The sequence below is a fragment of the Eucyclogobius newberryi genome, unplaced genomic scaffold (genome assembly GCF_026437365.1).
Source record: "Eucyclogobius newberryi isolate DKJ021-1_F unplaced genomic scaffold, fEucNew1.0.hap1 SCAF_1, whole genome shotgun sequence".
NCBI classification, from domain to species: domain Eukaryota; kingdom Metazoa; phylum Chordata; class Actinopteri; order Gobiiformes; family Gobiidae; genus Eucyclogobius; species Eucyclogobius newberryi.
Window position 1 is genome coordinate 6,184,177 of NW_027315723.1, and position 22,328 is coordinate 6,206,504.

Here is a 22,328-nt window from a genome sequence, read left to right on the forward strand (position 1 = left end):
AATGTACAACGTTTAAGTGGAATGTGTAGTCTAACCTCATATGCACTTTAACTTTACATGGTTATCATAAATCAGTGATCTATATATAGTCAGAAAGCACAAGAGACGTAGTAACAGGTCAAGTCTTAAGACGTGAATGTGTAATGGTTAAGAAAACAAAAAGGTAATGCGTTATTAGAAGTTTAGAGCTTAATGTCGCGTTCATTTAACCCACAGCCTCCTCATGAATCGCATCAGTGCTTGACAATAACCTGGATTCAACCAGTATCGATCCTAACGCATATTTATCTGCGGTGATTGATGATCTCGGGACAGATGTGCCGGAATGAACGTTACGTTACGCACGCGGGACGTCGATGATAGTGGTCCACCGCCGAGGGGCGTGGCCTTCTCCAGCTGCAGTGCACGGGCTCCGTCTGTGTCCACGGTGCGCATGCGCCCTGCATCCGACGGACGGACGGACACCGAGCAGCAGCGGCGGCGGAGCGGCACCAACGAGATGTGGGTTTACACACGCACGAGCCGCACCGAAGCTCGAGCCCCGTTCATGGAGACGCGTGGGTAACAAAGCGGAGGAGCACGAGCCAGCCACACGAGGAGCAGCGCGAGGATGAATCCGGCGGAGGCAGACGCGGGCCCGGACCCCACCGCGGCAGGTCTGTGCGCGTGCTCGTGTACGCGTGTGTGCGTGTGTGTCTGTGTGTGTCTGCGCGCGCGCGCGCTGCCGCCATGATGCCTCCACATCCGCCCATCACCGACCCCCGAGCACCTAAGCCATGTATCCCGCACCTCTGTGACTCCCCGCGCGGAGCCCCAATGTTCGCACAAGGCCTGATTGCTACACACACACGCACGCGGCCAACCGTGGCCCGTTAAGTACCTGCGGGTCACGTGACTCTCTGCTTCACGGTTCCCCATAGCCAATTTCTGCCCGTGCCTCTGCTCCATCCTCCGCCTTTTGTCCCTCTCCTCTTCTCTTCTCTCTCTCATCCGCACATGCTCCGCGCAGAGCCCGGTTTGGTCCCGGTTTGGTCCCGGTCTGGTCCCGGTTTGGTCCTGAACCGTTTTCCGTCTCGCTGTCATTAACTACCTGCGGGTCACGTGACTTGCTCTCGTCGGCGCGCTGGTCCACTGGTTCATTCACACTCTTTCCTCCGGTCTCAGAAATGCTGTTTCTACTCATCTGTTGGTTAAATACCTGCAGATCACGTGACTTTACCTGATGTCGTAATGCATCCGAGGTGTTCAGGCTGTGACTGACAGTTAACGGTGTGAGCGTGAATATGAGGCTGGAGGGACAAACACTGGTCTGATAGAAGGATGGGGATGATATAAAAAGCAGGAAACACGTGGCCTAGAGGAAGACTAAAGGGAAGATGTATGGATGTAGTGACATAAAGTTAGAGGAGAAGGGCAGATGGAGCAGAGATGCAGAACATTGTCGGACAGAGAAAATTAAGTCACTGAATGAGTCTATTTTAGGATTTGTCCTTAGCTGCTGTCCTTGTATTGTCTTGTATTGAGCTAATGGATTCCAGGCTGGTTGTAGGAGAAGTTTATTTACCATCAATACAGGACACAGATTTGTTTATTTATTAGGATCCCAATTAGCTGTACACGAAGGCCAGCTAATCCTCCTGGTGTCTCCCTTAATTTCATGTAAAAATGTCTTCGAAACAATACACGGATTTGCATCAGTAAAATGATACATGCAATGAATTTGAATATAACAACATAACATTCACGTCCGAGTCCGACCGTGCTTTCATTATAGGAGTATTATAGGAGTTATATATTGTTATAGGAGTATTTTAATCCCCGATGATGTAGGTCAGCTATGGGCAAAGACATGTCAGCTCCTCTTTACAGTCATGACGTTTATCCATCACTGCGTTGTATCATAGGGAACACCTCAAAGGCTGATAACGTCTTAACTGAGACTGCACACCTAGAAAAACTACAGGTTAAACGCACTGTGGTCGCTATGGTCGTAGTGGCTGCTGTAATATCATTAGTAGAAGTAAAAGTATTGGCAGTAGAGCGATCAATAGTATCTGTAAGTAGCAGTATTGTGGATTGTATTGAGGATATTTCTGGTGACTTGGTTAGATTTGAGCCTGACATTTTAAACAAAGCAATTGTCAATCGCCCGCCCCCCTCTCCCGCTTTGTCTCCTCGCTCCCCCTCACTCTTTTTGTCAGTACAGTTTCAGATTCAAGTTCTTAGGACTACTCGCTCCGGACTTAGACTTATATGACCTTTATTGATCCACAAAGGTAATAACTTGGACACAATAGCACATACATTACAATATAATAAGAGCAACAACAAAGAAAGATAATACAACTTTAATCAGGCTCTTGTCTCCTGTCACTCAGACTACATTCTCAATACAAACACACAACACAAGACTGTGCTCCATTATAATAAACCAGGAATTCCCTTATTTATTCATGGGTTTCAGAACATTTTTGCAATTGTTTTAACTGCAATGAACAATTGAAGTCCTCAAAATGTGGCTGAACCCTGTATTGTGAAAAGCTCTTGCTCCTGATGCTCTTCCTGCTCGTCCCACTTGAATTCTTGTTAATGTCGACAATCATATATTTTTAATGGTCAATTTAGACATACAGAAATATATTTTATTGTATAATCACTCGCTGGAGCCACATTTTAGTGATGTTTAATCCAAATGAATGTGATGTGTGTTTCAGGGTCAGAGAAAAAGGAGACGGTTCGGGCGGTGGATGTTCTGACGGTGCTCAGAGAAAAAGTGGCCTTTGTGTCAGGTGCAAAATTATTATAATCCATCAAATTGAATGGTGTTTATCATAAAAAACAAAGCTAAAATGTATTTTTATTTGAAGGTGGGCGGGACAAACGAGGAGGACCAATCCTAACCTTCCCTGCCAGAACCAATCATGACAGAATAAAACAGGAAGACCTCAGTCGATTGGTCACTTACCTGGCCACCGTTCCCAGGTAACAGGTTTTTCATGTGAATGTCTTTTGTCTGGGAGGGCATCTGACTCATTTCTATCTCTGACAGAGGACATGCCTGAGCCACTGTTTTCAATTTAATTTAAACGTTTAATTTTGTAGTTAATTATTTTTAGTTTTACGTGACAAAATATCATGTCAAATGCCATAATTTACTAAACAAAATCCATAATAGTTTTAAAATATTTTGACTATAATATACGGTGCTACATTGCTTCATGGGACATGTACAGCCATGTTCCTTTGTGAGTTTGACTAAAGAAATACATGGTCGACTACTCAGCTAAAAAAGGGCGTGGCGCTGTTAAAAGCTCTCAAACTAATTTGACTGCGTACCTGACCCAAACTGCACTGCCACTGATGACAGGACTACACAAGATTACACTATTACAAATATTTATTGTGGAAAAAACATCTGTTTACAGTATATTTATCTGTAAAACAAGAGAACTTCCTAAGCCCACTATGCCTTACTAGCTAGTCCTCCAGCAAGAATGGCGTCGGTTCTAGTCATAGTTTATTTATTATTCAACTTTTTTTTTAAATGTTTCAGTTTTAGTCAGCATATTATGACAAAAACAAAATCTATATTACTATGTTATAAATATGGACAAAATGAGCACTGGGGTGGGCAGGGCTTCGTGGTGGTGGTCTGGAGGGCATCTGACTCTTTTCCCTGTCACAGTGAGGACGTTCGTGGCAGAGGCTTCACGGTGGTGGTGGACATGCGAGGCTCTAAGTGGGACAGTGTGAAGCCGGTGCTCCGGACGCTGCAGGAGTCATTCTCGGCTCAGATCCACACGGCGCTCCTCATCAAACCAGACACGTTCTGGCAAAAGCACAAGACCAACCTGGGCAGCGCCAAACTCAGCTTTGAGGTCAGAAAAGTAATACAACTGCTAATATTTTTGCTGTTAATACTGCTTCTACTACGGCTGTTACTGCTGTCGGATACTACAGGTCAAGTCATTAATTTCTTTCAATCGGAATCGAGGTTGTGTGAGCTGCTTTCACTCCTTAATGTCTCTTTTAAATAAAGTTTAATGATAACAATAAATATTATCTATGCCACAGGTCAGCTTAGAAAAAGAGTCTTTGATTTAAATGATTTTGCCTAGTTAACTAAAGGTTCATAAAAAATATGACTGCATTTGCTCAAAACAATAAAGGTATGTGTGTGTGGCAACCATAGGCTTATTCACTCTTAATGCTGTTTAAAATGGCAAGTTAAAAAAGTATAACGAGGATAATTTATGCTGTTCTACACAACACATACAGATACGCATCAATGTTTCTGTCCATCCTCTGCATCTTTCTGTCCTTCATTTGGTCCAATGGGGGCAATAGTGAACACACACACCCAAGTCTGCTTGCCCATTCATAAAAGTCACTGCATGCTACACATATCAGACTTGGGTGTTCATCAATATTTAATGCCCAGGTCACTTATAGACAGACTTCCGGTCCAGACCAAAGCACATAAGTTAAGCATAAGCCCCTCATTCACAGAGAACGAGCTGTGCAGCCTCCCCGGTGTTAGCAATGAGAGGTTTTAAGAGATAGTTTTACATGAACTGAGTTATGCGTCTTGTCTTCGCCGCCTCTCTCTCTCCCACTCGCTCCAAACACACAGGAGCTCGCCCCGCACCACCCTCTGCCTGCACATCACCGTGCGTCACATCACAGCGTGGTTTGAGAACGCTTTAACATCGCGGGAGATCAGTCGTGATGTCTGTTTTATTCTGACTAAAAAAGAAAGAAGCGCAGAACTGGCTGATGAGAGAGTTCACATTGCAACGCTTAACTTTTGTGATTCAGTGTTCTCGCTGGGTTGAGGTTTGAGGATGGCGGTGGGACACCAAAAAAATTCTAAGTCCTCCATATAGAAATCCATATGATCACACTCCGCCCCTTATGAGCAGCGTACCGCGGCGCTCGGTGCCCGCACTGCGCCATGACGGGCAGCCATGCCAAAAGCCCTCAGCTAGAATACTGTGATTTACACAGTGTTCTCGAGGAGGAACGTAAGATTTCAGCCAATCCCATGGCTGCATTCAGTGAAGTTTTGTGCAGAGTTCAGTCAGAGTTCAGTGTGTGATGTTCTGAAGCAGAATTCTGCTCTATCTCATGTCAGCTTTATATTCAACCTCAAATATAAAAAAAAAGCAATAAAACAATAAAACATTGAAATTTATATCAAACTCATCTTTACTTGATATAAAATGTAATTTAATGGTAAACTGATAAATAACTAGGCCTATTATAATATTATTTATGTTATTTTATAATATATATAATTATATTATAGAAGTGGCAGAACCGTAGTGAAGTTCCGGACCTCGGCTTGAGGAAATGTCCTCAAACTGGACCTCAGTGAAAGTGTATAAGTGACCCGTGATTTATTGGATAACATGTGCATTTAAAAGTCTTAAAACATTAAAAGCGTGTTAATAAATGACTGCCAGTATTTCTAGCTAACATCTAATCATTATAAACGTGAACAGGGCCTGAGCTACAAACACAGACTTGTCTCCAGAAGATCGATTTTTAGTCCCTTTGTTGAAACTTGGTTCTGCTGTTGCTTCACTTCTCGTCGCACGTGCTCAGTTAAGGCAAAACCTGCAAACATCCCTGATCCTCACACAGGTTTATTCAGTGTGGTTTCAGGCTGTGTGGTCCTCAGAGCACATGCACAGGCCTCTAAAAGAAGCTGCTTTCTGGTCTGGTTCTGAAAGCTCATGTTAGAGAGCGGAGCATGAACGGAACACATTCTGAGAATTAAAAAAGGCAGTAGAAGAAGAACCAAGCTTCCCGCAGTACTGCTCAGCAGCCTGTAGAAGCCACTAAAAGACACGCCTCTGTCCTTAAGCAAGTTTGATTAGTGGCCCCACTGCACTTTTGGGCACAGAAATAATTTTTCCATAGACTGCCAATGTATTTTCACTCTTTGTCACACTGTGCTAACAGGAGTCTGCTGCGCCAGGCTGAAGTCTCTCACCTCTCCTTTCTTGTCCGGTGCAGACCAGCCTGGTGTCCGTGGAGGGTCTGTCCCGTCTCATCGACCCCTCCCAACTGACGGCAGACCTGGGCGGCTCTCTGGAGTACGACCATGTGGAGTGGACGGAGCTGCGCCTGGGTCTGGAGGAGTTCTCCGGGGCTGCACAGCAACTCTTAACCCAACTGGAGCAGCTGGAGGCCGGGCTGAACCGTCAACCCGAGCCCCAGGATGTGGATGAGGCCCGCAAGTACGACCACACACAAAACTTGGAACGCAAGAGAGTACTGGGGTTGAACCAGGACTAAACCTGAACTAAACAAAGACTAAACCAGGACCAAACAGGCCTAAACCAGTAAACAAGACAATCTATATACCTTTTAAATTTGGAAAGTATTCCTGGGGCGGACAAGATTGTTTTGATGGCCTGATCTGGTCCGCGGGCCTTAAGTTAAATAAGCCTATTATTAGGCATAATGGGGCCAAAGGGTGACTGAACAAGGACCAAAACCAGGTCTACACCAAGTCTAAACCAGGCCTCTTTAATGCTGCAGATTACTTGAAGAACACGGCCGCCTGAGGAACACCATCTCCACTGCTCCGGTTGATGCCCTGGACAGAGAGGGGCGGAGCCTGCTGCAGAGGATGCGCCTGGGCCCTTCCCACGGTGACGCGCCCGCAGACGGTGGTGGGACAGGTGGCGGGGCAGGTAGTGGGGGTACCTGGTTGTCGGGCGGTGCAGACTTCCAAAGCGTGGCCCCTAAGGTGTCCTCGCTGTTGGAGAGGTTGCAGTCAGGTCGCGCTCTCCTGCTGCAGCACTGGAGTGAGAGGAAAGTCCAGCTGGAACAGACTCTACAGCTCCACCTGTTTGAGCAGGACGCCACCAAGGTATGGAACATTCATGGGTTTCAGGCATATCCTTCACTGATTTGAAGGTTTAAGATATGATGGATGCTGCCCGGTGGTCGAGTGGTTAAGGTCGGCAGCACATATGCCTGGCTCCATGTACAGCCGGCCGCAGTGTCATGAGTTTGAATCCCGGACCCGACAATTTACTGCATGTCCTCCCTTCTCTCTCATCCCCATTTCATGCTAAATTGTCCTGTCTAAAAAGAATATTAAGCTGGCAGGCCGTTGTCATAGCTTGACACCCATGAATATACAACATTTGCCTTCCTCAAAGCTTTCTATTGCCCATATAACTTTCCCTTTAACAGTTATGAAATTTCCCCTTGTGTGGACAATAAAGGATTATCTTATCTTATAAACTATATTCATTTTTTGTTCAACAAAGTCCCTAAACATTCCCTGGAGTGGCAGAATTATGAGCAGCGCAACTGAACTGTTTCTTTGCTTTTTTGCCAGTGGAACTATTGTTTCACTCAAAGTACAAACGGACACTGAAAGTAGTTTCTCTGTTGTTGCGTTGACTGTACAGAGCTTCAGGTGTTCCTGAAACAAAGCGTGGCTTTGGGACTCTGAGCCAAACAAGGTCAAAACTCACAATAGATGAGCATAAAGGTTCCCAAAAAAGCCAAAATACAACCATCTAACCCAATTTTAAAAGGATAGAATATTTGTCGGGGTGCGTTTTTATGCAAGTGTCGCACCAAAATGTTAATTAATTCTGACTCAAGCTACAGCAGCACCTGCCTCGGTTGATCCACACAGGAAGCCCTCCCACACGCTCGCTCCTCGCACCTGATCAGCATCCCTCTGCTTTAAAGGAATAATGGAGGATTTTTTGCTGATTTGAGAACTCAAGCGGAAGTGCGCCCCTGCACACTCCCCCCGAGCGGAAGCAGAGAAAAGCCTCGTTCTACACGTGTTTGTTTATTAGCACGACGGATCGCATCGCATCTCTCGTCTCCGTAGATTTCTTTCTCTTCTGAACCAGCTCGAACCAGTCTTTCTCTGTCTTAATTTTGTCCTGTACACTGAGGGAACTATATTCTAATAGATCCATGCGCTTGGACACAGGCAAACGTGCTGCTCTCAGGGGGACGTGCCAGAACGAGGCTGCAGGTGTGCAGTAGGTGCATCCTATGATTGACATGTGAATGAACTACTCGGCTGTCCACGCCACGAGGAAATGAGACGCCAAAAAATCCTCCATAATTCCTTTAAGATGCTTCTTCAAACGATCTCATTGGGCCTAGTTATAGTTATAGCCAATTCTTTCTCCCCAAAAGTATTGCATTAGTAACTGCATTTGTGTACATGAAAGCATGTACTCTATAACTTACAATAATCACCATGCGTCATCACTGCATGTGCAGGTAAATATGTACCCAGAGGCTGTGTAGTGGGCTGCTCCACTGCAGAAGCACCAACAACATTTCCTGAAGATGTAGACTCAGAAACATCTTATTTAAGGAGAGATGGGTAAACAGTGTATGAAAGGGATAGATATCCAAATACTAATTCATACTAAAACTGGTATTGATACTGGACCCTTTAAACTCAAGCGGAACGAGTCCATCACCATGCCACCGGATACCTACCACATTCTGTAGCAGAAAGATACTTTTGTCAAAAATTAAAAAAAAATGACAAACAATCCAAGCAGCAAGAACCAGCTGTAAATACAACAAAAAATGTCATGAGGAAAACAGCAAAATATGTGAGGCAGACGAGAGCTAAGCCTCTTCTCCTTGTGCTGCAGAAGCTCCCTCACACACGCACACACACACACACACACACAGGAAATGTGCTCTGTAATAAGGGGGCATAGTCAAAATATCATGTATTTGGTTCAAAGGCTCCAAAATTATATTTACCTTATTGTAGATCTTTTCTTTTTTTACTTGTCCCTTACACTACAACGGAGAGTTGTAGTTTATATTTGTTATTAGACTGCAGCTCTTTCATATTTTAGATGTGTTTTGAGCTCTTACAGGAGAGGTCCTAATTTCTCCCATAATATCTACCTTTGTTTGGCCAGCTATATTGGAACTGAAATCAGCACTAATGAATAAGCTTTTGCTCAAGTTGTTCTTGTCTTTGCTAATAGATGCTATGATTTTGTTAAATTATTGTTTTGGTCATATTTCAGATGTCGGAGTGGATTGCTCACAGTAAAGAGCTGTTCATCCAGAGCATCACTGAGGTCGGACTCAACAACCAACACGCCCTGGACCTGCAGACCCAGCACCAGCACTTCACCGCCAACTGCATGGTACCACTGCTACTGCAGGGAATGGGAATTAAGATCTTACCAATGGCATTATCAATTATCGATTTTAATAAATGGGACTATTTAGAAAGAAGTAAAGGTCACGTAATGACTAAAACGACAATGTAAAGCATAAACTGTAAAATAGATTTTGAAGCTCAATTTCAGAAGGCAGGTGTGATTACATTTCTCAAATTGCCAATACACAGACAGTATGGTCATTTCTGTTGTATCTATGCTCCTACTTGTCATATCTGTACTGTTATAATTCACATAAACGGGCCCCCCCCGGTATTTTGGTGTAAAATAACTTTTTATATCTTCAGGTACTCTTTGAGACTTGTAGCGCAGGTCGTTGGCTTTATTAGAGTTGATACTTTTATTTGTAGTGAAGTAGTCCTGCCACGACAACACATTTTGAAGTGATAATATTGAAACTACTTGATGCAACTGACACAATAACCCTTTAAATGCTGACACGACATTTAAAGGATACAGCGGCACGAATTAGCATCAATAGGAATCTAACGCCGCTGCTACAGCTACTACTACTTTCCTTGCGTATCTTTCAGAATGGCAGCGTGAACGTGGACAGCGTGGTCACTGTCGCAGCCCGTCTGGCTGAAGCGGGTCATTACGGTGCGGAACGCATCACCAAAGTGTCGTCACGGTTACAGGAGGACTGGACCGCCCTGACCGCAGCGCTGGACGAGAGGAGCGTCACCTTGGGCATGGCCACGGCCTTCCACCAGGGGGCAGAACAGGTGGAACAAACAAGATAATCTAGTATGAATATAACACCCCATGTTGGTTAAAGTTGCCGAGTGGTAATCCTGTTCATTCACCTTCCCCAGCGCTCTGATTGCTTTATCTTCATGAACTTTAGCGTTAGCTGCTATCGTTCTTTAGCTTGTGCCCTCTGCTGGCAATTTGTAACTGGACATTTCATAAGAGAGCTGATTATGAGCTGATTTGACTTGTTATACATCCGTGTTCATTTTGTCAGTTCAAATATATTTGTCATAGTTTTTGTCTTGTCATATTTTTGCTGACTAAAACAAAATAAATCGACTAAAACTATGAATAGAATTTTTTTGTTTACTAGTGTGGACTAGAATTACTGATATACGTTACTGCTGCTGTACCTGAGGATCCCCTCGAAAGCGAAATGCTCATCTCAAGGGATTATTCCTCTTAGTAAATAAATATAAAATAATAAAGAGTACAAACTGTTTTCAACCAAACAAGGATAATTTTTCTAGTAGTTCCCCTTTTCAGAGCCTCAAACCGGACTATAAACAAACACAACATACAAGGAACACGTCTGTGCATATTCAATGAAATTTTAAGAATATATATATCTTCAGGTTGACTAAATTTTCAATTAGTTGATTGAATCTTGACTAGAATTAAAATGATTTGACTCCAAAGACTAACTCTGTTCCCCACATAGTTCTCTTAATCTAAGCATTACCTAAGGCATTTGAACCGTATACCCCAGTTTAAATTAGTCCTGCTTAAGCCTAGCGTGTAAATTAGCTTTACACAAGGCAGAAAATTGTTGTTTTTCTAATAATTAATTTTTTGAACTATTTATTATAGTTTTTATCAAAGGTGGAGCCGTGGGTGCAGCAGTGCTCTGAAGGCCCACTGCCCTCAGTTTCCTCTGAATTGGAGGCTGCCAGCAAAAAACACCAGGAGCTCAACGAGGAGATATCTGCAAACTACACACAGGTGGGACATGGTTTAGACCTGGTTTATAACTGGTTAAGACCTGGGTTTAACTTTTCTTGGGATTTGTCATGCCTCGAGTCACAAAGAGTTACAATCACGATCTTTCATTTCCGTGACGTGTGTGAAACAGACGAGTTCGTTGGTCATCTGAACAAAATCAAACTTCTCTCACCTCTGGTTAACAATGTTTTGTCCTTTGCTTATTGACACTGCAGAAATCTGCAATGTTTTTCAGTCCCAGTGATCGTTCGTTCTTAAAGCGGCCATTTAGATACTGACGGACCATGCATTTCGCTGATTGGCTCAGTCCACCTGTCAATCATGCCCATCTGAACTCGCAAGACTGATATCCATCTGTATAAAAATACTGAAAGATATCATTCTGGTTAGACCTGGTTTAGACATGGGTTGAACCTGGGTCATATCTTGTTTATAACCCCTTTAGTACTGGTTTAAATCTGGTATAGAACTAGTTTGGAACATGTTTTGATTTTGTCTGCTGTGATGTGTCATTTCCTGTCTGACCTCAGATCAGTGAAAGCGGTAAAGCCTTATTGGACGTCCTCCAGCGAAGTCCCGCCTCTGAGTCGGAGCAAACCGAGACTACGCCAGACTTCACCGCAGCCACACACAGTGTCATGGGAGTTCTGCACCAGGTCCTGCAGGTATGGAGATACTCTGCAAAATTAACAACATTGCAACAGTGAAGTTTTCCAAGAAGAGGTGAACAAGAGAAGCGAGAGGACAGACATGCTGCGTAATTAGAGCATGTGTGTGTTTAGAGCACGCCACATGCCACTGTCTGTGTGGCAAAGACAGTGCCATTTAAAAAAACATTAGTCTATATCTCGGTGTAATCCCTCATTCGTCCAGGCGTGTTCCATAGTAGAAAAAGCTTCAGTTGTAGTCATCTGGACTCAGTTTGAAAAAGTAGACGTTTCAACTCTCATCCAAGAGTCATTGTCAATAACAGAATTTAGGTCGAGAACTCCGATATTAATACTGTTCTGTGGTAAGACCCGCCCATTGGGAGGAGCCTTCCTGAAGTAGAAAGAGTTGTTTGTTTCAACAGAAACTCCCCCCTTGTATCTACCGAGCTAGCCTATTCAGAATCTTAATGGGCTATTAGAGTCCTCTTTGTCTTAGTGAGACCCTGGCTCAACCACCCTGAGTCCCTGATTAGCATCTGAATGTCCTGGTCCTTTACCTTTCCAGGGGTTCAGTAACCCATTATAAATAACAGGAAGATTAAACCTTAGCCCTCCATTTCTGTTTAAAGAAGGACTTTCTTTTTTAACAAAAATAGCTTCCTTAACTCCTCTTTCAAACCATCTTTTCTCCCTGCTTAAAACCTTCACCTCCCCGTCTTCAAACGAGTGATTAGAGGCTTCAAGGTGGAGATGCACGGCGCTCTGTGGTCCTGAACTTGTATTTCTTCTGTGCTGATAGAGCCTCTTGTGTAGAGGCTGTTTCGTCTCACCTATGTAACGTTCTTTACAGCTTTCTTCACTGCATTGGATCGAATAAACTACATTGCTCTGTTTTTGAGTCGGCAACTTGTCCTTAGGGTGAACCAGTTTTTGTCTTAAAGTGTTTCCTGGTTTAAAATAAACAGGGACTTCGTGTTGTCTAAAAATTCTCTGCAGTTTTTCCAAAACTGCAGAGAATTTTTGCCGACTCAAAAACAGAGCAATGTAGTTTATTCGATACCTCTACAAACATGTTCTGATATACATATTGTTCATAAATGCCTTAAATCTACTGTGTTTTTCTCAGGGTCATCACAAAGTGGAGGGGGCGTGGCAACATCATAAGCTCCGCCTCCATCAGCGTCTGCAGCTCTGTGTGTTCCAGCAGGACGTTAAACAGGTCCAACTTGATTTACATTTGATCATTTTTATTTTTTAATTAACATTCAGCCTTTTAATTTTTCAAATGTTAAATTAAATGTATGATAAAGGAAAAAAACAACAACAATATACTGTCATTTTCGGGCTATAGAGTGCTCCTGAATATAAACTGCACCAACGAAATTTACAAAGAAAAAAAAACGTGCACATATAGACCGCACCTGCCCACGTTTTAACATGAGATATTTACATAGAAAGATGGTACATAGTAGTGATGCAGTTGTCTTTTGAACCGCGGATCATCGGCGCAGTGGACCACGGGTCTAATTAGACGAATTTCTCAATGAATATGAGCTGGATTGTAATAAAACACAGCATTTTCAGGTTTAAAATACAGAGAAAACCTCTGAGCTGTCCCCTCTGTCCTTGATTACTCTGTGTGAGCTGATTTACCTGTGTCTGTGTCTTCACATCTGGTTTATCTGCTCCTGAGCTTGTGCTTAAGCGAGTGAGTGTTACGTTGTGAGATATTTACACAAAATGCTAGTTTATTTTTACGTGGGGTTTTTGAACCTGCAGTATATCTCCAGGCGCATCACGAGTCACGGACATGTGCATGTGGACAGAGCCCAGAGTATCAACAAGACTGGATAAATGCACTGAATGACCGGTCCGTTTCACACAGAGATACGTAAGAATGAACCGCACAAGCTACAGTCAGCGCAGTTGTTTTAAGCCGCTGCTTCATGAGTTTACGGGAGAGAGGGATTTTGACTGTTTTGAATTCAACCCAGTCTGGAAAATTCAACTCCTTTGATTCCAAGAAAAGCCTGTTGGTATGTTCTTGTTACCCAACCATGTTTTGTTTCCCCCAAACCTCTACACAATAATTATGATATGGAAACACAGCTGAAGAAAACAAACTATACAGTGCTCTTTGAGCTTTCACAATGCTTTGGTTCTGCCAATTTGCACTTAATTTCCCAAAATAGACTGTTCTGATTCAGCTTATATGCATTTTTTGTTTGGTTTTGGCTCTAAGTCTTGGCTTTAAAAACAGATTTAGTATTTTAAAGTTGTATTTTTAATTTTTTTTGGTCAGGTTCTGGACTGGATAGAGCAGCATGGTGAAGTGTTTCTGAATAAGCACAGTGGAGTGGGAAAGTCGTTGCATCGAGCTCGAGCGTTACAGAAAAGACATGATGACTTCCAGCAGGTGGCGCAGGTGAGAACAGCACTTTTTTGTTGACAGAGTTTTAGAGCGGCTAAGAAAAGTGTTAAAAGTGATCTTTCCCTTGCTGCAGAATACGTACACAAATGCAGAGAAGCTCCTGGAGGCGGCCGATCAGCTGGCTCAGTCTGGAGAGTGTGAGGAGGAGGAGATCTACCAGGCGTCACGGGACCTAGAGCTACGAATGCAGGTACACAGATGGCAAACAAAACATTCTGAAATCCGGGAAGGAGGCAAAAGTGAATGCCCGAAATCACAACAGCAGTTGCCGCGAAGGGCAACAGTGAAAAACAAATTAAACAATGGTCATAGGGAATTAGCTAATGTCCCAACATCCCCCGTCCTTAGACCCGCCTTTTCGGCAAGGAAAAACTACAAAACCCTTTGAGAGAAATTAGAATCCTCTGGGAGAACCACGGTGAAGGAAAGATCCTAATCCTATGGACGGACAGGCTGATGCGTTTCAGTTTACAGATTATGGAGCCAGAACCTCTCAGGAGGAGAGAGGGTGGTTCATCTAACAAGACCGTTCATCCAGGCAGATGAAGAGCCATTCATCTAGAGTATAGACCCTTCCTCCTGTTGAGGAGCATCCGGAGCTACAAGTCAACATCAGCAGTGTCTGACACAGTGCCTGCATGTTTGAAGGACTGTGGAGCATGATCTCTCTAATGAGGTATTTTATTATATTAAGAAATGGGAATTGGGTCTAGGGACATAATGGCTGAAGTTATCTCTGCTTGATCAACAGCTGTGTTACTGATGTATTTATATGGGACACTAGTTTTACTGCTTTGGCTTGTTCGGGGCTAATAGTGGAAGTAATTTAATTTAGTTTTGCTCCAGTTGTTGCGATTTTATTGTTAAAAATAAAACAAAATGATCAGAGCTGAGAGTATCTGGGATTGAGGGCTCTTCTGCGGTGTGACAGTTTGTTAGCCTGGCTACAGTGGTGAAAAGAAACCTAGTGTGCTTCCTGCCGATGGTGGGGTGGTTAAGGCGGCAGCACACATGCCAGGCTCCATGCGCAGCCCGCTGCAGTGTTGTGAGTCCGAATCCCGGCTCTGACAATTTAAATTTACTGCATTACTTCCCTTCTCTTTCATTCCCTTTTTCAAACTAAACTGTTCTATCTAATGATGTCTACGGGTCAAAAAGTTGGCCGATTTTTAGGGATTCTTCTGTGTGGGGGCAACAAAATGGTCTTTCTAATTGATTTAAATAGAAAAACTAGGATTAACAAACCAAACTAATACATAAAACTAAATGTATGTCCAAGTGTTTTTCTGCTAGACCTTTGTTATTTTCAGGCATTCATTCAGAAAGTGGAGCAGAGGAAGCTGCTGCTGGACCTGGCTGTGTCCTTCTACACACACACTAAAGAGGTACTACTAAAACTAACACAACTACTACCATGATTATTCCAAGATTGAACCACTGCGTTTTTTGTGTGTAAATCTTGTGCCAGCGTGCTCTTACTCCTGTGAAGAGCTCTTAAACACAGAACAACCACTCCTACAGCTCTAGTCATCGTTTTTTAGCGTCTGCTGCAGATTTAGCTCTTTTTGCCCAGAAAAGCGAGACGTTGCATACAAAAAAAGCCAGCGGGGGCTCTCGTGCGCCTCCAAGTATGCGGTGCATGTACGTCCTTACCTGGTATTTTCCTCTCCAGCGTTCGCTTACTCAGCAAGAAGATGGATGAACTGGCACTGCTTATGAGACAGAACAGAGACTTTTCTTTGTCTCCTGTTTTGTGCTTCACAGAGATGTTGCTCAACAAGTCAGTCCAGGACTGGGAGGTGCATTTGGAGGGCTTCCAGCTCCACCGCATGGACAGACAGAGGGAATTCTCTGGGGAAAAACAAGAGGCAGAGGCTTTTCTTGACCAGAGACCATAACATGTTGGATCATTGTTACATAACTCTCAGTAAGACCTTTCACGTTGTGGCCCGTGCTGCCCTGGGCTTCTCAGATCATGCCATGGTTCACCTGGTCTGTACCGACAGAGGTTAAAGCTCTCCAAACCTGTAGTGAGGACTTCTAAGAAGTGGTCCAGCGAGGCAGTGGAGGAACTACGCACTTTTGTGAACATTACAGACTGGGAGGTTGTCAGAGCTGCCACAGATAGTTTGGATGAGTACACAGAGATTGTGACATGATACATTTGATTCTGTGAGGACAGCATTATGCCTACACACACCAGGGTGAGTTATTACATGACAAGCCCTGGTTCACATCCAAACTGAGGCAGTTAAGGCAGCAGAAGGAGGCAGCGCACAGAGAAAGCTACAAAGGTGCGAAGTATGGATTTAGCAGGGAGGTGTTGAGAGCTAGATCACATCACAATAATCGTCTAGAGCAGCAGTTCTCCTCAGTGTGGAGAGGGCTCTGGCTTCTCACCAATTACAAATCCAGGGCCCCCCATGCTGCTGATGACAAGAAACTGGCTGATCAACTAGTCTTCTATTAGTCTAATAGTTTTCTATTCAAGATTTGATCAAGAAGGCCCAACAGATTATAAGCCAAACTACCAGTGCAGATGATGGTGCAGTTTTACACAGCCTTTACTGAGTCCATCCTCACCTCCTCCATCACCTCCTCCATCACCGTGTGGTACACTGGAGTCACAGCCAGGGACAAACAGAGACTACAGCACATTTTGCCTCTGCTGTGAAGGTGATCGGCTGCAGACTTCCATCTCTGCAGGACCTGTACGTCTCCAGGACTCTGGGACGAGCAGGTCTGATCACAGCCGACCCTTCTCACCCTGGACACAAACTATTTGAGCCACTCCCCTCAAGCAGGAGGCCACTCCCCTCAAGCAGGAGGCCACTCCCCTCAAGCAGGAGGCTACGGTCCATCCGAACCACAACCTGCCACCACAAGAACACTTTCTAACACCTGCCACTTTAATAATTCATGTAAATACCTACTATCCACTATTTGCTCAGCCAGTTTGCACAATCTTTCTGATCCTGTTGTTGCACATATATTATATTTAAATCACTCTTATTCTACACATTTTATTTTGCATGCCCTTATTTTATTTGATCATATTTTAGTTTGTAATATGATTAATTATAAATTATGGATTATGGATGATGATGATGATGATTATATATATATATATATATATATATATATATATATATATATATTATTATGATTATTATTATTATACTAAACTGTTTTATGTTGCACCTTGATGCCAAAGCAAGTTCCCTATTTGTGAATTGTTCACCAAGCAACAACTCTTATTCTGACGACAAGAAGGGTAACGCTGCCATCTACAGGACATAAATGTGTTACTGTACTGTACTGTGTGATTAAATTATATCTTTCCTGTATATCACCTTAAGTAGTACAATATTGTAAAAAGTATTTTAAGTGTCTCGTGTTTGGTGTTTTAAGTGTAAGTACTTTGTTTGATCTGCATCATGTGTTATTGAAGCTGTTATAAATTGTTCGTTTTCAGTTGTCTGTGTGGATGGAAGGTCTCCAAAAGCAGCTCTCTTCGGAGCTCTGTCCATGTCCTGAGACTGTGGAGGCTCTACAGGCTCTGATCAGCCAGCAGCAGCAACAGCAGGCAAACACACAGGTAAACAATCATTATGAGAAATAAATTATACAGGCAACATACATGTATAGAAATAAAGGACCATTGTTTGTCCCACAATGGGCAAATTCCGTACACAGAAACACAGATTAGGAACAGAAGTGAAATAATAAAAACGTAAAAAAATATGTTGGTAAAATACATACATTGCAATTGTTCATATAAGAATAGTTGCAGACTAGTTCTATCAGGGTTCCCCACTTCCAGGAAACTTTACCAAATAAGATTTAGGCTATGGCTATACCCAAATTACATTTTCATCCATCTGATCTATTTTTCCTTGTAGTCTGTCAACAACAAAACACATTCTGTGCAAATCAAGTGGAAAATCCTGTGTATTGGCGGATTTCAGATGAGGTTTTTGGTCATCTGGTGGTATAAAATGTGGGCAAAATTCATGTTAAAGGGGCTTTGTGCAGTTATTTCTACCTGTTTTACCTTTTTTCATCTTCATTCATGCTGATGTGTTGACTGAACCTATCACTCCCCACCATGACTGCCACTTTTTTCTGTTTTAGTCTGATTTAGTAAACTAAGCTTTGCATGTATTTAAAACAATTGTAGGTAGTGGTAGTAAAAGTACTGCTTGAATTTTAAACTCTTAACTCTTCCTCATTCTAACCCAGATTAACTTTACCCTGTTTTATTTCTAACCCAGACTAATTTAAACTCTAACCCTGGCTCTCACAGGAGGCCGCCATGAGTGTGATCCGAGAAGGAGAAGACCTCATTCTACAGCTCAGGTACTAACACTGTGTGGATGATGTGGGTTGGACTCTAGATCTCTCAGTGGTTACTGTGGCAGAGTGGTTAACCTGGAGGCCGAGTTGGTTTCAGCAGTTTGTGTGTTTTTTGTTTGTTTCAGGCCTCAGGGCAGTTCCGTGGTCCATGTGGAAACAGTGCTGCAGCAGTTGGAGGAGGCTCATGTTCAGCTGGAGGAGCTGTTCCACCAAAGAAAGATGCGCATCGACGTGTTTCTGCAGCTCAGGATCCTGCACCAGTGCACGCTCGAGGTACAAGTACCGCAAATACTACAACTACTCCACTGGGGGGTGGTCAGACAAATCAAGGCAATCAGTGATTGGCCATTCAAATCTAAAATGACTGTGTGCCACAACTACATGAACCACATGAATTGTTCTAAAATATATCCAGATAAGCCTGTTTTCCCCTCACTTCTGCTGCTGAAGCTTGACTGAATTCACAGTGTCTTTTAGTGGCCCCTACAGGCCACTGGGCAGTACTGTGTGGGAAGCATGATTCTTATTTTCCCGCAGCAGCTCAGTCTGTGACCGTGTTCAGATGCCCGTTCATGCTTCGCTCTCTAACATTTTAGAACCAGAGCAGAACGCAGCTTCTTTTAGAGGCCTGTGCTTGTGCTCTGAGGACCACACAGCCTCAAACCCATGGATCTAGTCTCAAACCACGCTGAATAAACCTGTGTGGGAACCTGTTTGCTCGTTTAGACCTGGTATACTCCTAGTTTAGTCCAGCTTTCCACGCTGATTTAGACCCTAGTTTAGAATGGATTTAGTTCTTTCTTCAGTCCTAATAAAGTTCTGTTTAGACACTGCTTCTGTCCTTGTTTGGTCCTATCTTTGTCCTGGTTTAGACCTGGTTTATTCTTGTATAAAGTGATTCATACCTGTTTATATCTCCAGGTGATGAGCGAGATGGACGCATGGAAGCAGGACCTCCAAAAACAGTCTCAGGACTTCTCCACAGAAAAATCCCGGGCCTCGGATCAGAATCAGGACAAACTGGGTCTGAGTGGGTCCAGACTGAACGAAGCAAGTCCAGAGGCTTTGACCCTGGCCCAGCAGAGAATCCACAGGTGGGACATGCAACCTAAATAACAATAACAACAGCTATTAAGTATAATAAACAATGCTTGAAAGAACACAAATCCAGCTCACTATATTATACTGTATCTTAACTTTAAAACCTAAAAAAAGCCTTTAGTTTTCCTCTTGAAGCCATTTCTTGACACGGGTCCTACTTAATCATTTCATACAAGAAAAAAATGTGGGTCTTGTTTTTGATCATTTACCCATTTCCTCAACATGGATACAAAAATGGCTACCCATGTGTAAAAAAAAATGTCACGTGCCAAAAAAGAAAATAAAAATGCTATATTTCCCATATAAATAATGCAACGTGATATAAGATAAGATAAGATATTCCTTTATTGTCCCACATGGGGAAATTTCATTGGTGCAACGCAGGTAGATACAGAGGTAGATACAGAAGAACAGATCACTTATAGGAAGTCTGAAAAACACTTTCAGTAGAAGATCTCCTATAAATAAATAAAAACTCCCATAGACAAATAAATAAATAAATATAAGTTTGTAAATGAAAGACGGACCAAAAATAACCTGGAGCGTACTTTTGATCATCTTTTAATTTTGGTGTTTAGAAAATTTAGAAAATCAGACTCTTCCTCCTGAAGGTATTTCAAACATTTGAGGTCCCATAGGAACACACAGGTTTCATGAGCTCCCTGACATCCATGTGGAATAACAATGTCACCATTCTTACACTGCAAGGCAATAGAAAATTACATTTATTTATTTTGTCCTTGTTCCCAGGAAACCCAAAAATACTTTTACACAATTCATAAAATCAAGTGCAAATTCTGTGAATAAAAAGTAGGTGGAACAAATGCAAAATACTAAAAACTAAAAATACATAGGAGTAAAGTGAGGATGCATTGCTAAAAAGAATATAATTTAAGTGGCAATCCAAAAACCAGAAACTGGTTCCAGGAGGGTCTGAAGGTTAAAGATGCACTGGGTAACTTCTCTGATTAGTCCGCCACCTGCTTGTTATTGGTTTGCAAGGAAAGCGCCACGCATACGCATTAAACATATCATTCATTTATTAAATTACCTGTGCAGTCATCTGCCGATCTCCATGGAGATAAGATTATGCCAGACTGTGGAAGATTTGAAGCAAAACAATAGCATCTCCATTTAGAACGAGGTTTTGGACCAGGAAGAATATCAACATATTTCAAGGAAAAAAACTCAAATTATTATTATTATTATTATTATTATTATAGCCAATCAGAGAAGCGCCAGTCTCTGTTACCTAGTGACGGTTCAACTGTAGAAATAGCGGAGGACACCAACATAGAGTTCATGCAAATCTTTTCCTTCATCATCACTTGCTACAGAGACAGTAAGAGGCTCTTTTTCCCCAGCTCACACTGCAGAGTGACCACACTATCACGTGTGGCCTTTAGAAGCAGGATTTAATATTTCATTTTAACTGAATGAGAGCACATAGAAGGGCAGCTGATGGCACCTCATGTCTTCATGTATTTGTTTTCATTAGACAACATGACACGTCCTCCGCTTTTAGCAAATATTTCCTGAAAACACAAGCGTGTATCGCGGTCTTTCATGCAAGTTTTTTGAAAGAATAAATGCATATTAACCATAAACCTAGACAAACATCTTCTTACATTGACAAATTATTATTATTTGTTTTATTTATTTTATTACATTTTATTTGTGACAGGGACAGTGCACTTATCAGGAGAGATGCTTTGTACCATGTTGTGTCTCAGGTGCTCATTTCCACCTGGTAGTCCCTGGGCAGGCAGTTATTAAGTCGTGGCGAGCCTTTTGTACATGTTTTTAGTAGTAAGGGAAACAGGAGTACCCGGGGGAAACAGGAGTACCCGGGGGAAACAGGAGTACCCGGGGGAAACAGGAGTACCCGGAGGAAACCTACGCAGGCACAAGGAGAACATGCAAACTCCACACAGAAAGGCCCCATCGGGAATTTATCACAAGCCTGTCTTGCTGTGAACTGAATGTCCAGCTGGTGAAAAAGTAGTGCACTCAAAATTTCCCACAATGCACCTTGAAATGTTGTGTCCAGCGATGGTCATTAGACAATATAGACTACAATGCCTTGCGAGAGTTGAAAAAACAACTGCGACAGGTCTTTAACTGGTTACAACAGTGAATGAAGCAGAAGAGCTGTTTAAACACACTGTTGACTCAAGAATATGAACAAAACATTCGCAAATTTGCTAACATTAGCTACTAATCTCTGTTTGTTGTTTAATGTGAGATCCATGAGGAGAAAGTAGTGAGCTCAGTGTTCTAATCGCTCTGTGATTGAGTGCACTGTATAGTCTGCAAAATAGTGCTGGACTATGTAGTACATGAGTGGTTAGGGGACAAGTGGATGCTGCCACTCTTTCATACACCAACATACTTTGACACTGGAGGCAAAGTGGGTGAAATGTCTTGCCCAAGGACACAATGACAGTTTGCATTACCGCCCCCCTGTGGAACCTGGCATTGCAGCAATCTCTCATCCAAAGTACTAACCATCCCCATCCCTGTTTAGCTTCCAAGATCTGACAAGATCAGGCTTTGATTTAGATTTTAAAATGTTTTATTTAACCAGGAAAGTCTCATTGAGAGTAAAAACCTCTTTTCCAAGGAAGTTCTGGCCAAGAGGCAGCAACATTTAACATAGTAAAAACATACATGAACAATATAAAAATGAGAAAGACCTGAGTCAATTCCCAGTCTTTCTGCAAAATATTCCAAGCAAAAGGAGCTGAGTGTAAAAAAGGTGTTCTACACCAGCTCTTTGCGGGTAATAGGAACACAGAGCAACAGCTGATCACAAGGAATATGAGTTCTCTGTGTGACCAAAGCACAAGTGTATGGTGGCAGTAATCCAAGCAATGCCTTGTAGAT

The 22,328-nt window shown here is 42.8% G+C and overlaps 1 protein-coding gene across 1 annotated transcript in view; it reads left to right on the forward strand.

Moving 5' to 3' along the window:
• Window positions 1-290: 290 nt before the first annotated feature.
• The window catches only part of LOC140363328 (kalirin-like), a 66,030-nt gene continuing 43,992 nt past the window's right edge, over window positions 291-22,328 (forward strand). The window contains exons 1-18 of the mRNA XM_072449865.1: window positions 291-656; window positions 2,715-2,789; window positions 2,868-2,982; window positions 3,686-3,878; window positions 6,022-6,245; window positions 6,550-6,883; window positions 9,051-9,173; window positions 9,743-9,934; window positions 10,773-10,904; window positions 11,435-11,569; window positions 12,681-12,773; window positions 13,857-13,979; window positions 14,059-14,175; window positions 15,296-15,370; window positions 17,461-17,583; window positions 18,292-18,344; window positions 18,467-18,614; window positions 19,263-19,435. Coding sequence (XP_072305966.1) covers window positions 611-656; window positions 2,715-2,789; window positions 2,868-2,982; window positions 3,686-3,878; window positions 6,022-6,245; window positions 6,550-6,883; window positions 9,051-9,173; window positions 9,743-9,934; window positions 10,773-10,904; window positions 11,435-11,569; window positions 12,681-12,773; window positions 13,857-13,979; window positions 14,059-14,175; window positions 15,296-15,370; window positions 17,461-17,583; window positions 18,292-18,344; window positions 18,467-18,614; window positions 19,263-19,435 — 2,474 coding nt within the window. The 5' untranslated portion in view covers window positions 291-610. The remainder of the gene's footprint in view (window positions 657-2,714; window positions 2,790-2,867; window positions 2,983-3,685; window positions 3,879-6,021; window positions 6,246-6,549; window positions 6,884-9,050; window positions 9,174-9,742; window positions 9,935-10,772; window positions 10,905-11,434; window positions 11,570-12,680; window positions 12,774-13,856; window positions 13,980-14,058; window positions 14,176-15,295; window positions 15,371-17,460; window positions 17,584-18,291; window positions 18,345-18,466; window positions 18,615-19,262; window positions 19,436-22,328) is intronic.